General features: G+C 40.8%; 1 protein-coding gene across 2 annotated transcripts in view; it reads left to right on the top strand.

Annotated features, from left to right (window-relative positions):
- Nucleotides 1-16,250, top strand: part of LOC143903255 (zinc finger protein rotund) — a 168,475-nt gene that overhangs the window by 85,411 nt on the left and 66,814 nt on the right. For both annotated transcript variants that reach the window (XM_077416709.1, XM_077416708.1), the window contains exon 5: nt 10,902-11,077. In XM_077416709.1, coding sequence (XP_077272835.1) covers nt 10,902-11,077 — 176 coding nt within the window. The remainder of the gene's footprint in view (nt 1-10,901; nt 11,078-16,250) is intronic.

Raw genomic sequence — 16,250 nt, 5'->3', positions numbered from 1 at the left:
GTGCAACGCGAAACCAGAAGAAAGGGAGTAGACGCGCGAGGGCAAGGGTGCAACGGGAATTCCTAGCGAGGGGTATAATCTCGTCTAACTACCATACGCCACATTTTTTTTCATCAAAAACAAAAAGTTGACCAATTACAGTGGTCTATAAGCCACCGTCAACCGACGCAACGTCCTTTGTCCGATGTTTTGAATGCTAAACCGTCGATTGTCAAACATGTCAGTGCGATCTTGCAAGCAATTTGTTCAGTCTGTCAAAGAATTGACGGAATTTCTAGAATTGGTGGAAAAAAAGTCAGATAGTACTATTTATTAAATAACGAATGACATATGCGCTTATCCGCATGCGTTTCCAAAACTTATTTCACCAAAAGCCTTCGACCTTTATAGTTCAAAAACTTGGCAATTTGATTACATTTTTCGCTAAGAAAGACCGGAAAGACCGCTGCACGAAATCGATTTTAAAGACGACGAGGGGCAACATCATGTATCTGGTTTTCTCCGTTCCTGGATATCCTGCATGTTTTTCAAAAAATCGACGGCAACGACGTCATCTCTGGAGCGTCACAGCCGCCGTCTGGCGATCGTCTAGTTTCCGCGATCAGTACTTGAGGTGTTTTTTACGACTTCTCCACACTCTCGCTTTCCTCGTCTGCCCTTCTTCACGTCGGTTTGACGTGGTTTTCCCAGAGATTTTACTATGAGTAAAGGTCTCCCTTCGTGCTCGCATTTTACGACGTCGTTTCGCGATTTTATACCGCGACGCCGCGCCGCGGCGTTCTATATCGACCGGAAACGAGGCGAATCGCGCTTTTACAAAACCGCCCTCGCGAAAACGGATCTTGCTCTCCGCTCACCGGCGTGCGAGGCGTCGATCGTAATATTATCCAGGTATTACGCAACGCGCGCGCGGTCGTAACGCCTAATTGATTCGTTTAATGCGTACAAAACAGGACAGGCTAATGACGCTCATTTTCTGTCAATAATCGGCCGTCACACGTCGGACGATTACACGCGGCAATAAATAAACTTTACGACGGTGAAAAAAAGGGAGCTGTAGATTTAAATAAATTGCACGAATTGAGGGTTTTGCGACGCGCGAGACGGACGGACGCGCGGACGGTTCTACGGGAACGCAGAAATAACGACGGCTCGTATCCGCGCGATTAGCAAATGGATATTACGTCGCAACCGAAAATTAATCCCGCCAATCATCGGCCACCCCATTATTGTCGCGAATTATTATCAACGTCACGCGTAATTCATATATCGCGCTTTTAACCTTCGCGCCTACCGAAATCGTTCCGTGTCCGGCCCGGCGTGTCCTTTCGCACCGGATAATCGATATCGTCACGCTCGTCAATAATTCCGCCGGTGATTTATTTTTTATTATTCGGCCGTTTAGAACAGTCTGTTCGACGTCAATGAAATCGTCGTGTCTATGTAACGCAGATAAAGAGTAAAAAAAGACAAAAAAAAGACAAAAAGCGACAGGAAACGATTCATTCTGATGTCTTCTCCGATATGCGATGCGCGTTAATCTTCAAAGTAACGACTGCGTACTGTATATGAAAATGCGTTACATAGGAATGTTCCTCGATTTGTGCACGAAACACAAACTAAAAATCATTCTTTTACGGAAACATTTTCTCGCCGATTTAACATTAATATTCTCGCGAAGCTGGAAATGAACTTTTATTGCTCGCTTGAAATTCATTGGGTGAATAAATCTACATCCAAGACAGGATCTTTCGATCGTGCGGATTAAATTACGAGATACTTACAAATATTATTGTTGTGTCTAATCCTGGATAACATTAAATTTTCCGTTTGTTAACTTGTGCAATATAATTGGCTGTTATATATGCAACAAGATATAGTACTAATTAATCGACTTAAGATTAACGTCAACGCGCATCTCATTCGCCGCAGAGAGAAAAATTAGTTCGAAAACAAGCAATTACAGATCGAACTTTCGAATTGTCTTAATAGGACAGGTTTTAATAATTGCGTCTGATGAGAACTTGCATTCTGCCGTCGTCTTTTTCCTTCTTTCCAACCGGTTTAACGCATGACGAAATTACTCGAAAATATCTTCTCGAAAAATATATACATGTACACACATATATATATATATATATAATATATGTACATATATATATATATATATATATATATATGTGTAACGTCCAGACGCGGGTCGATCGATCTGTTCCCATAGACTTTAAAAATCGTTCCCGAGAAGACCGGTTTGACGTATACAAATATACCGTACCACAATGGCAGTTTAATGCTGGCGGGCGGACTTATGATGGTTACGAAGCGTCGCGGTGACCTCGCGTCTCTCTCTCTCTCTCTCTCTCTCTCTCTCTCTCTCTCTCCTCTCTCTCTCCTCCTCCTCTCCTCCTCCTCTCTCTCTCTCTCCAGAACTGCATCCGACTTCTATTCTGGCCGTCACTCCGTCTCCGAATCTTTTAAGTAAAAAAAATAGCTTCGTATATGCGCGCGACGACTCATCGACGAAAATGCACGTCGTCGATTCTTTCTTACGTTCGCGCGAAAACGTTGACACATTGCTGATGCGCAATCATTCCTCGTTGATGTCCGTCGACGTATGCCAGGAGGAAGAGACACGACGAAATATTATATTCCTTACGTATTAATATTTATCAGCCGATCTTTTTACATGTCGATTATGTGTTGTGTTCTTTTTTCCTATAAATCGCGCTGATAAATTGAAATTAGATCGATTTAGAAGAGATTATGCTGTCGCGTGACACAAAGTGACAATAAGTGATAATTAGTTTATTGCGTGCTAACATTTAATATAGATAGAATCTTTGAATTCAAATTGGATTAGAGTCCGTTTAAAGTTGACCGAACGCGATTATACGCTATCGGGGACCTTCTTCCAGCGTCGATTCTCTCGCGATCAAATTAAATGGGGTTTTTTTTTCTACATTTTTCCTTTTTCGGCAATTTCCTTTTTGGCAGAGAAGATGGAACAGATCTCAACGGACTTACGAAAGAAAAATTGCAAGTGGGACATATATTTCCCGTCGGATACACATAAGGATTGAAGTATATACGTATATATATGTACGTTGAATCAAACACACGTGTAAATCAAACGTGTCATTATCGTTCCGCTCTACGTGCGCTATCGATGATATCTATTTCACAGTGCCGATTGGAGTTTACAAAGAAGCAAAAGTAAACCGCACTGCGCAAACAAGAGATTCAATAATCCCGGATGCAGTTAACCAGGTTGGCGGAATGAACGCGTGTTTGTTTGAATGCAAAAAGATTCCTTCGATCATCGAATTTGTTTCCCCGTTTGGGAAGAAGTGAATTATGTTCTGTAAGCTTTCTAAACGCTTGTTAGATTGTTAATTCTTTTTTTCTACGCTACTTATCCGTCGATATGAGTCGATAATGGCGGTCCTAAAGAGATTAGCGTACACGGTTCTCCGTTGCTTATAAAACTTTTTTTCGCCCCCCTTATTATATACAAATTTGCGGTGTTACTGGACATATAAGATACTGCGTAACGCCTATTTGTCCGAGACCGGTAATTTGCATGAAACAAATGAACGTAATGCGAAGTAATGCACTTACGTCCCCCATCCCATAAGACGCGAATTTGTTTTTATCGGAAAACGTATCATTCTCCCGTGATTATAGCGCTCTCGCGCGCGTTTTCCATTTACATCCGTCCGCCTATATCGCCATTCCGCTTCGCATTAGTCACATCCAACGCGCCGTGTCTCACATCTCTTTTCCTTCTTCTTATAATCTCATCTGTCGTTTCTTTTTCCCCGCGCGCCCTTCCGTCCCGCTCTCTTTTTCTACACGCGCTCTCTCTCTCTCTCTCTCTCTCTCTCTCTCTCTCTCTCTCTCTCTCTCTCTCTCTCTCTCTCTCTCTCTCTCTCTCTCTCTCTCTCTCTGTTCCGTTCGTGGCCCGTCGATCGTAGTTGGACGAGCGGCCGAACGGACCCCGATTACAAGTCGATGGATCGACCGTCGTCCGCAACCACTGACATTTCCCCAGCAGAGTTATTTGCATAATTTACTATCGACCTCAACATTAGCTTCCACCTTGTATGAAGTCGCGTACACAAGTAGCGTACCGATACATGAAAATATAAATAATGGGCGATGTGCACGTAAATGTATAATGGACGCGTGCATATTTTTCGGTACATATATCTACGACTCGTACACACTCGTAAACGATTACTGGTATATCGCGCGCGCGCGCGCGTTTTTTTTTCTTTATAAATCTCTATCCTGTTAATACTAATGCGACCCTGAGGCTTGACATATTGCTAACTCACGAAAGTCGAAATTCCGGGAGACGAGCCCGCGAAGCAAACTGAAAGAACGAGGAGGAGGATGCATCGCGACGCACGGATCGCCTCGTGGTGTAATATTGATGCAGAGAGCGGAGGCAGGATCCTTGATCCTATCGACTCTAGGCATGACGTCAGGATCGATCCGCAACGATCGCGCGAACGGTGAATATTCATAAAGGAGACAAGTGCAGGCCACGACACGGCGAGAGAGACGGATTGCACTTACGACTCGCCGTGAAATCCGAATGAATCGAGCGACAATAGCACGTGGATTTAATCCATTGAAATTAGCATTCTTCATGCAGCACTTAAAATCTCTTTTGTGCGTAACTTTCATCTTCATGCCTCTTGGAAAATTTCGCAACGCAAAAATAATGGTATATGATAAATCATTCGTTGGACAGCGGAAAAATATTTTTTATCGTGTCTCGTTATATTATTGTTTTATTGCGTTAAATAGTTCACTAATAGAAAATAAATATAAACCAAATGGGTAACTCAAGTCAATTTAGGTATGTTTTATGGCCACACATCATTCCTTGTGAGCACTCACTCTCTGTTATCATACACTTTATCCCATATATATAGGCCTTAAATTAAATTAAAAAAATAATGAATTAATTTTTTCGCGATTGTATATTATCATATCCAGATATCTACATATATTACGATCTCGTTTTCCTTTATACTAGACTATCGGCACGCCGATTTATCGAGGCTTCCTGCGTCACACGAGGTATGACGCAGCTAGCAAATAATTAAATGTGTTGCAATGGATATAATTGCCACGTTCCCACGATTATTATTAACTCGCGCTTCCCGCAAGTCGGACTAGAGAAGAGGACCGATCAGTCGACCGAAATATTCCTCTTCGTAATATTAAATTTTGGAAATACACACTTCCAATTTCTTCCTCTTCTATAATCTCTCTTGTAACTTTGCCGTAATCGCGATTGTCATCACAAGATTTGAATAATTTGTGCTTTTTACAGTTTTTGCATCTAAACTTCTTCATTAAGGCATTTAAATAAAGGATTCCTCGTTAGTGATTCATTTTCGCTTAATCAACGGCAACACAAAAAATGTGTATAAAACAACTTTTTCAACGAAAGAAGAAAAAAAACAATTAAAAAAATATAATACAAAGTTCTAATGAATAATCACAAATTAATTTAGATTGTCCCGTATAATAGATACGAAGGCATGGATATGCATTAAGAAAACTATCGTATTACTCATCTTATGCTGAGTGTCTTATTGGCTGAAATGTTTATACATGCTTATTTTTTTGCATAATTTTCTGTGTGCATAAATTCACTCGTACGTACAATATATAGCAACGAAATTTATGGAAATTTATTTATGTATTGCCATTATATGTGATTGATAACATATAATAATGACATTGGCAGAAATTTATTTATGCATGCGCATTATGCAGTTTATAATGTATGTTAATGAAATTTGTAGAAAATGATTTATATGTCAGTTTGCAAAAGAAATAAATAATTCTGGTAAAAAGGCGAAGCGAGAGACGGACTGCTATATACGAATGCGTTAGTCAAGTTAATTCAAAAACGGTCAAACACGCGAGGAAAACGGAAAACTGTTTTTATTCGGCGTAGGTACCGAAAGAGACGCGATAATTCCATTAAAATTACGCACCGCAAATAACGCCGGGAGGTGCGTGGCGTCATACGTGTCATTAACGCTCTCGGACGCGAACGCGTGCATGCACGCGTGCCTGTATACGCGTGTCCGTGGATGGGAAATGGGAGATGATTTTTAAGCGCCGCTGTATTTTACCAGCCAAGCAGCGTGGTCGGACCACGTGCGCGAAAATACGCTCGTATATATGAAATTCAACGCGAGCGGGTCCCACGAAAAATATATTATTATCGTCCGACGCTGGCCGGGAGAAAGAAATATTTTGACCTGTCCGTCCCTGTCATTTTTACCGTGGCAAAGGCCGAGACTTGAGGAATAAGATGGGTCTATTTCAGGTATGCGAGGAGGAGCAGGAGATCGTGTTGATGCAATGTTTCTATCTCGCGAGATGTTTCCCATTTATTTGCAGTAACTATTGTCTAAATGACCTAGCTATCTTTTAATACAAAGATTGTATAAAAATTTATTGATATTTTAATTGTACAATATATTTTGTTCTTGATTTTTTTTTTTTAATTGTAACATCGGTAACTTAGGTGTATCTCAAAATTTCACACGTGACACGATATCACAAAACGAGGCGCCAAAAGCGTGAGTCGAAAAAAAAATGCGGAATGTTTGAGGATGGTACACGAGATCAAAACGTTATATATGTAAAAAATCGTGTAGAGATTACGTGGATTATATACGAAGAGGTAGATTTCCACGAACGAGCGCCGTAAACTCGCCAGTCTCCCTCCTCCCTTCGTTCGTGTCCAGTTCCATTTACGTTTTCACTTTTATCCTTATTTTCCATACGCTTGTTCTGACTTCTGCAAACAGGTGTAGCGCATCTTATTCCGAGGGGCGTACGCGTGTCTCTCGTAATTTTTTTCCCTCCGGCGATGTGTGCCGCGTGTAGCGCATCGGCGAAGGAGAGGCGGTGGCTATTGGTGCTACGTGGCCAAAGAGTACCGCGCGCGAGATCGCGCGCACGAGATCACGCATGTAAATAATAATTATCGAGTTCAAGCGCGCTGGAAAGATCAATTAGTTATGCCGCGAGGAGAACGTTACGTATATCTCGCGCGCGAGCGCGCGCGCGCGCGCGCGCTCCGAGATTGGTCGATTAGGCGAAAAGAGCGCGGCGCGGCGCGGCGCGGCGGCGCGAATGAATCGCGTTGCGGGAATCGAGAGGACGATGATTTGCGAGACGTCTGTTCTTGGAAGCGAATCGCGCAGCGTTCGGAGCCGATTGCCGATTATCCGACGGCGAATCGGACTCCGCGTCCGTCTCAAAGTTTCAAGTTTAATCGGGTGCCCGCGGTGAAATGAGCGCAACAAAGATTGCAAGGATATTGTGCAAATTTTCAGCCACCAGCGGCGCGAAGTTGATAAATATAATCCACGTGCCTCCGTCCCTCCGTGACGAAACGCCCCGTTGCCGCTTTGAAATTGAAATAACGCGCATACAATTAACATTTGTAAATTTAAATAACGTCGCCGTACACAGGAGGAGATCGGAAACTGAGCTAGATAAAGTTTATGACTCGTGGGATTGTCGCGACGGAGGGTGGGGAGGGGAGAGAAAAATTCTTCCGAGCGCGGCGCATTCGGTCCGTTAGAGAGAGAGAAATGCGAGCGACCGCGAGTTGCGCATGCTGGCGAGCAGCATGCAAACGCTACACACACACACACACACACACACACACGGTGTGAAATATATAAATAAATTCATAATAATAGCGTCGTGCATACGAGGCTTATCTAACGATCGCTTCGAAAATAGCTACCGTTCACACCTGTCTCAACTCCTGCCTGATTATAATTTCGATTTGTATAGTATTATATACGCGCTTATCGATTGCGTAACGCCATGCGCCGGGCAATTAGGCGAGAAAGAAGGCCGCGTAACATCGCGTCGGTATAGATTCGCACGACAGATACTAAAAACGCGGGCAATAAAACGTGTCGCGATATATTTTAATGCGATATATATAAAGTTTTAAATGTTACGTAAACGCGGCGCGGGGTTTTCAGCGGTAAAGTTATTGGGAATTGCATCGCAATTAAATATGTGCGCGCCTTGAACTTTGATGCTGCGCTCGATATTATACTTGTTGTACTCGCGCGATTTTCTCATTATCCCGCAAACATCATCACATAGTGATTACCTTCGATTCCGCGCAATTGTTGATTCATTTAATCGCTCCGATCTGAAGAAGTATTATAACCAATTAAGGAGATTTAAATACAATGCAGATTTTATATATGTACATACATGTATGTATATAAAACATAGCATTTTATTAAATTTAATATTGTATTAGACGCGCTACGTCTAACGTTACATAATATATATCACGTTTATTTTGTATATATCAATGCTATTCAATCTAACAGTCTAAAATAAACACCTGTCCCGGAGAGATTCGCCCTAAATTGCAAATAGCCATCGATTTAGCGCAGTTATAGTTATCGTTAATTAATATCAATATCGAACGCTCAAATACTCGCTGTCTCGCGAGTTTAAATTATAACGCGCATCTTCTTTATATCCGTACGTAACTTAAATAAACGGATTAATGCGGCAACGACGAGACGTCTATTTGTCGCTTTGCCTACTTGGATTACGCGCGGATCAACACTCTCGGGAACGTAATGTCCGGCATGCATGAATCTCTCGCGAGTATATCCTTTGCATGTTTAACGTCGATTCTATATAGCGAAATCGACGGTTACGCGCGTGGGCCGTCAGCTTCAGAGAAGCGCATCTTCCACCGCCTACGCGCACACTTTACCCGAACGCACTCGACGTGCATTGTCGTAAAAGTCACGGGATGCTCCCGTCCTTGCGAGAGAAGGGTCCTCGCTTTTCTGAACTAAACTTAACGAGCGGAGGATGCGCGCAAGCGGCAATCGCGCGGAGCGGCTAGGTAAAGGAGCTATTAATAAATTATGAAGTCATTAATAGGGGGAGAGGAGGGCGGCGCGGTCATTGGTTTTTTCTTTTTATTTCTTTCTTTCCCTTTTTTTTATAATTTTGCAACGTTTCGCAAAAGTGAGACAGAAATGATATTTTATCCCCATTGCGACATGAAAACAGGAATTCAAAAATTATAACACGGACGTCTCTCTTGAGTCTCTTGTTGCACAGTCGAGCCGTAAAACTTGCAACGAGTGCCCGAGCGAGCGGGATTCTTCGCGTTTGAGGCGTTTGAGGCAATTGCTCGTTGTACAAGGTCGAGCGATAACTTTTCTATTATCAGGCGCAGGAAACGGATCAAGTACGTAATTTATTATAACTTCCTCTTGTTTTTGTCGCTGCAATGGTACGTCGACTTTCTTGAAGGCGGGAAAGGATTACTCTCGTAAAAAGAAAGAATTTCGGTATCGGTATTAATCTTGTAATTCAATATTGATTGTTGAAGTGAGTCAGTAATCGTATATCGTCCAATATCATTCAAACGTATTTGCTTAAAATCATAAACAGAATCAGAATTCTGCCGTGATTTATATAGACCATTTAAAGTAGGTTAACTTTGAACAATTAACGTGCATTTTTGTTTTCGAAAAGCCCGACAGTATGCAGAAGTAATTGCAAAAGTGTCTCGGGAAGTGTATATATTAATGTAGAATAAAATGCGGTATATAGTTTCTTTTTCTTCTTGCCGGCGTTTCTGCAATTGACAATTCCTTCCAGAAGCCAGCATTTCGAGAAGAGCAAATAAATCGCCCCGCGTGTCTAAGATGTTTGTCGCTCGTCTCTCATCTCTATCGGGCGAGTTATCTCACCCAAGTAGATTCAAACGCGCGAGAGACAGCGATAGAAGTATATAATCGCGAATGTTCTCGCGCCGAAAGGATGACGGTATATTTTTGCAGGCGCTTGCATGCATAAGGAGCGTGATGCGTTTAAGTGTCGATGCGTAAGAGCGTAAAGTAGTAGCGGAATATATACCGCGAACGGGCACACACAGCCGCGCGGCGCGTGACGATATAGCCAGCTCCAACCTGCTGGGTGTGAGGGCCGAGCGCCATACTCCGCGTTTATGCGCGCCGATCGATATTGAGAACTCGTCTTAATGACAGGCAACACTCGTAACGCATGCAGGATCGCTCTCGTCCTTGCAACCCGCAGGATCCTTGCCCCTTGCACGCCGCCCGAGCGTTGCGTCAATCGGTCGACCGCTCGCGACCGTCCGCGTGTGCCTCTTTCTCGGTATCGCGCGCGCCTGTGTGTACGTGTAGATAATTGTATGCGTGCGTAGATCTCCGTGCGTAACATTTATCGCGACAAGCGTAAGCAAGAGAGACGTAAGTGAGAAATGCCCGAAGCCTTACGCAGGATTTGCTGATAAATCGCGAGTCACAATAACTCGTCGAAATGGCTCTGCGCGATAGATAAAGTCTTCTCGTCGCGCGCGCAGGACTCTAAACGGTGCTCATTGGACTCGACGTATTATACGTGTTGTCCACTCGATTATATATTCTAATAATAACTAGATGTTAAACGGGCGACGGACAATGACGTATCGACACCTTGCGCCGTATTTTAAACTCGGGGCAAATTGCGTGACGCAAAAAAAGAACTATCTCATCAGACAGTCTTGCTCGTAAGACGCATCAATAACACATATATCGCGCGCTTGATCTATAATCAGCGTTCAATTAAGTGCTTGAGAAATACCGATGATTGCCTATGGTTACTGTGTCACTTTCCAGCCGGAGAGCGCGCGCGCTTTATAATCGAAGTAGGTCACAGGAAATAATCGAGAGTAATTAAAACGTATACGCGGCCGGTGTTTACGATATCGCGCCATGTCCTCTGTCCTCGATGACAATCGTCGTTTCATCAAGGCGATCCCGATCTAGTCTCGAATCTGTGAATGATTGCAGGCGATGAGCAGTATCGGGGCGCCGGCGGCTCGAGCAGCGGAAGCCCGCCAGCCAGCCTTTTGGTGGTTCCTCAGCCACTCACCGTAAAACCTTCCCATCCGTCGCATCTGAATTCCCATCTTGGTGGACCTCATTCGCACCCGCCGAGGAAGTACCAATGCAAGATGTGTCCGCAGGTAAGTTTTGACCAGTTTGCGCGCGTATATGCACGCCTTTAGGGCTATTCTATAAATCTCTATCTGCTATCTTCTATCTCTACTTGCTATACCGCGTTAATACGCGTGGTTTATGGAACCACAACGTTTGTAATTCGTCTACTAATTCTTCGACACGTCTGACGTAATTAGCGTTACATATCTATACGCAGTGGAACGAAAGGCACGTGTATCGTGTTTTTTGTTAATATTTCTGTAAGTCTATTGTAAAAAGTGGCGCCGTCTGAGTCTTCCTCTTTTAAGGTTGACTCCGTTTATTTCCCTTGGTCTTTTCAGTCTTTTCTAAAGAGTCCCCAGATAAACAGCAAACTGATTTATGGCGTTAATATTAACACGTTACCACACCTTTTCACATTTCCGCGTTAATCCGGAAATAAATGGCATTTGTTATTTAGCATAGGTAAGTGGCGTTTAGACATGTTTCAAAACTGGGAAGATTTATTCAACGTTTCTATAAGACACTTTGTTGCGTGTGACGTCTTTATAAAATACTCTGGAAGAAGACTTCTTCCAAAAGGTGATACCGTTATCGATAGCCCTAAAGATCGGTGACATTAGGGCTTTCACTATTTAGGGTTTTTTTCTATTTAAAGAAAAGAAGAAAGGTTTGATTGCCTTTTTGTGAATTCTTTGTTGCGTGGGCGTTTTAGCTAAATAGGGTAAATTCGGGTAAGAGATGGCCATACAGGAAAGATAGCCAACCTATGTTCTTTCAATCTAGCTCGCCATGAAACATTGAATGAACATGGGTTGGCCATCTTTCCTGTATGACAATTTTACCCGAGTTTACTCTAAACACGGAATATCTGCCCATGCCTCTGAAGAATTTTTAAAGGGTTATTAACGGTATGTTTATTTCCTTTCTTCTTTCCTGTCACGTTCCTTCTGTCTAGATTTTCATGGTTTATTTTATAGTCATTTACAATACTTGACCTGCATCTTCAAGATCTAATATAAATGCATTTTATGCATGGATATTAGAAATTTTATGCCGATTTAATGTTGAGATAATGCTTTGATGTAATTAACGTTAAAATTTTATGATTTACGATTATATAAAAATATTTTAAATTTTAACGGATGCTTATTTTTGTTATTTAATTTTGTTATATTATTATATATATTATTTTTTACTTTTTTTGGTCGCGGAAACAGATATTTGCAGTTAACAACGAAAGGTTAAGGCTCCTGTTCACTCACAGCCAGAAGATATTTCATAAGAATATATATAATATCATAAAAATTCTTGTAACGTACACTAAAATAAAAAGAAATTAATGAAATAGAGTTTGTAATCGATAGAGTAAACTTTTAAAATATACCGAAAACTTCCCTTTTGTTTGGGTGATCAATAAATAACCCATATATGTATCCAATTGAATTGTACACTAATCAAAGACGTAAACAAGCTCTGTTTGACAACTGCCGAGTTGAAATAGATATTTGCTTTCACATATTAGGGAAAACGTGTACAAAATGATCCCTTTAAGGGAGAAATCAATGAATGGTATGAAAAAAATAATGTATTTCTATTTAAATTTTAATGATTTTTAGTTTAGTGATTATTTAACTAAAGTTAATTAAACAGAATTTTGTGTGTGAATTAATGCTAAATATATATTTTGTTTTTTCACCAAAATTCTGTAAAGAGATCATTTGGTACCAGAGGTGTACAAAATGATTCCTAAGGTATAGACAAAACGGTCCCTGGGGATCATTTTACCTCTAATGTATTAAGGATGGAATAAAGAACACAAAAATACGTCAATACATTTTTTATTATCATAAAAAATATATTATTATAATTAACGTAACTAAAATTTGAACATAAAATTAAATTAAATTTTGAACATTAGATAAAACTATAAATGTCGAGTAAATAAAAAAATTATAAAAAAATAAAATAAATAAAATAAAAAATTGTAGAAGTATAAAATTATAAAATAATAAATAATAATAAAAAATAATAAAAAATAATAAAAAAGGTGAGGGATTATTTTATCCGAAATGACATTTCATCATTTTGATATTAAAATTCAACCTATATACAATTAAGCCGGCAATCAAACCACTACAAAAACGAACTTAGTTAGTAGGTACTGAAGTACAGTGGTAATAATAGAGTATAGTAATCATGCATGAATGTACTTTGCCCGGTAATCAAAATTACTCTTATACCTTACATCAGATCAGCGAGTTTTATATTATTAAAAAATTAACTTGACAACGCATCGACGCTATCCATCATTACATTTGAGTAACATAGTGATTCCTGCGAAGAAGTCTCTTAATGTTTCCACGAGAAGGCATTATTATTAAAATCGGTGGGGATCGTTTTACCTCGTATATGTACACGTTTCCCCGAACTTATATAACAAAATGAGAGTCTTTGGTATATTTTAACACTACGACAATTATTTTAAATATAAAAACACTACTAACTAAAACGAAAAATGACGTTGTACGTTGCAAGAATAACTTATCTTTTTAATGTGATTTTTCACGCTTTTGTATCCTTTCACGCAAAAATGGCATAGCTGCATAGCATGAGACCGCCTGGACTAATAAGCATCTAGCACAAGGTGTGGTCAAAACTTTTAGTTAAATGCCCATTGGTCCAGTCGCTCTTTTGCTACGCATGTACAGCTATGCCATTTTGTATGAATGAGAGAACCCTTATTAGAGTTCACGATTTTGCCAAGAGTGATGCTGTGTGTACTGTCAACGTGGACTTGGCAATTGAGTCAGCAGGATCGAGCCTTAAAAGAGAGAAGTGGTTGGAAAATTTGTCATTTTTCAGTGAATTTACGAGCGATTTCAATAACCTTTAGAATTTTAACTCTTTTCTTCAGGCAATTTCCATTAGAGAATGTTGAAAAAGTGCCTCAAATAATCCTTAAAAATCCCATTTTTAAGCAAAAAAAATTTTGAATTGAGTAAGATACCATTGTGGAAAGGTTTTCACAAGTAGATCATTAAATAAATTGTTACGTGACGATGTCTAGTTTTTGAGATATCAAAGTTTGAATTAAATGCCTAATTTGTCAATAGTAAACGTGTTTCTTTGAGTAAAATCGAGCATTTGCAGGAAATCATAAAATGATTATGACGCAATATCTGTTGCAGTTGCAGTTGCTAAAAACTGGAATTTGATTTACAGCACAAAAGAATACAGAATTATTCGAGAAATAAAAACAGGAACATTTTTGCTTAAAGAGAACGTTTGCGCATTGCACTGCAATGCGAGAGAAATTGAATTCGATTTTCGAACACTACGTTGGGCGCATCCAAAGTTCGAAATTGGCTCTTTAATGGATTTTAGTTATAAAATATAATCAACTTTTACTATTTTATTCATCTAAAACGGTTCGTGATAACATGATATATGTATTTATAATCAGTAAAAAATTATTAGCTTTAATTTGATTTGGTTCATGTTTTTTATTTCCGCTCAAAAAGGGAATTTTCTGGACATTACTCTTTCTTTAGCGTGCCCAATAAAATTACGTTTACAAAGAGACTGTATCCTGCAGTACACAATAGAAAATACGGTATTATCTTTTTATTATTTCGACAAAATGATAAAATAAAACCTATAAGATGGTCGTTTGCTTGCAGAATGCAATATTTTTTTCATATATCGTATTGTTTTATGTACCTTGATACAACGAAGTATACGTTAATCTTGATTATCGATCAATACTTTACAAACTTCAAAAGTATAAAAAATTATTAATTCATTATTGACAATTCGGACATTGAGCTGCACATTGAGTTATCAATGAAGAATATTCTTGGAATATCATAAAATCTGATAAGCATCAATATTCGCAACGAACTCAGTACAAATGTTATAATAATACGGCAGCATCTTCTCGTAAGACTTATAGAGCGGAAGAGTATTTCGCGGAGCCAAGATATCAAAGAATACACTGAGAGAAATAATTCGAGATTTTAATAAATTGATATCACATTTGCAATACCCATAGATTTTCCTAGCCTCCATATTTGATCGGGATTTCTCCAACGCAAAGATGCTTCTATCTTACAGCATGCGGGGGGGACACATCATCTTATTATTAATGTCTGTTCGAGGGAAGGCTTATGAGAAAGATCTTGAAACTCTTATCAAAGATGCAGCATCCTTTTTCGGCTTTGAGATTTCGGATTGCGCACCGTAAGGGTTTACGCGAGAACGGAGTGACCTGACCTCCGAGAAAATTTCTTGCCGCCAAGTCGTGACATTTTCCGTAGCCCGTCCGGCCGTATGCGTGTTCGCAGGTTGACGATTTATGTCTCCGGATGATGGATTTCAGTTTCGCAAATTCGTTAATGCGCCGTTTTACGAGCCGTTTAGAGACCATCGTTAAAGTTTACAGCTTTCCGCGCTTTCCACGATAATTACCAGCGAACGGCGGCCGCGGCGCGGCGCGGCGCGGCGTGTCGCGAAGGAAAAAAGACGGCGCGGCGCGGCGCGTCGCGAAGGAAAAAAGACGGCGCGGCGCGAGATGACCGAGAGAGAATGACAGAAAGACAGAGAGTAAGAGCTCGGCGGCTCGAAGGACGCGGCGCGTGACATTCAATATGGCGGATCGTTAAAACTTAACGATATTCACCGAATGCCTGTGTAGAATAGGGCAGATTATCATACACCGGAGGCCGGCGGAGCGCATCGGCCGGCGCTTCTCCGTCTCCCGTTTCGCGGGGAAGAGAGAAAAAAACGGGGGCAAAACACGAAACCCGGCGATTAAAACCAGTTATTGCACGTATATCTGTCACGTTAGGTATACAATGTGACACACGGAGGGGGTTAATTTGTCGCGGATCGAGAGACATCGCTCGTCAAGAAAATCCCGCAATCTCCGCCTGTCCGTTACGTGAAATATCTCAATGAGAGGAACATCTTTTTTTTCTTTTAGACCGACCGTATGTGTGTACGTATGTACACGTGATGCGTGATTTATTCCGTTAGGCGTTCCCAGAAGGAACGGAAGGAGCGACAGAGGGATAATCGTTAAGGTGCGGACCGATCAGCGCGGCACGCCGCTCATTAGCACGAAATTAGTAAACGAACAAATCTAAACCCTATAACGCAGAAATTGCTGCTTCGCTAAAGCCGTTTCCACTGTCGTTT

This window comes from Temnothorax americanus, unplaced genomic scaffold (assembly GCF_048541705.1).
Source record: "Temnothorax americanus isolate GAGA-0224 unplaced genomic scaffold, ASM4854170v1 Scaffold45, whole genome shotgun sequence".
Taxonomy (NCBI): domain Eukaryota; kingdom Metazoa; phylum Arthropoda; class Insecta; order Hymenoptera; family Formicidae; genus Temnothorax; species Temnothorax americanus.
Note: the sequence above shows the minus strand (reverse complement) of the source record. Positions and strands in the feature narration are given on the sequence as shown.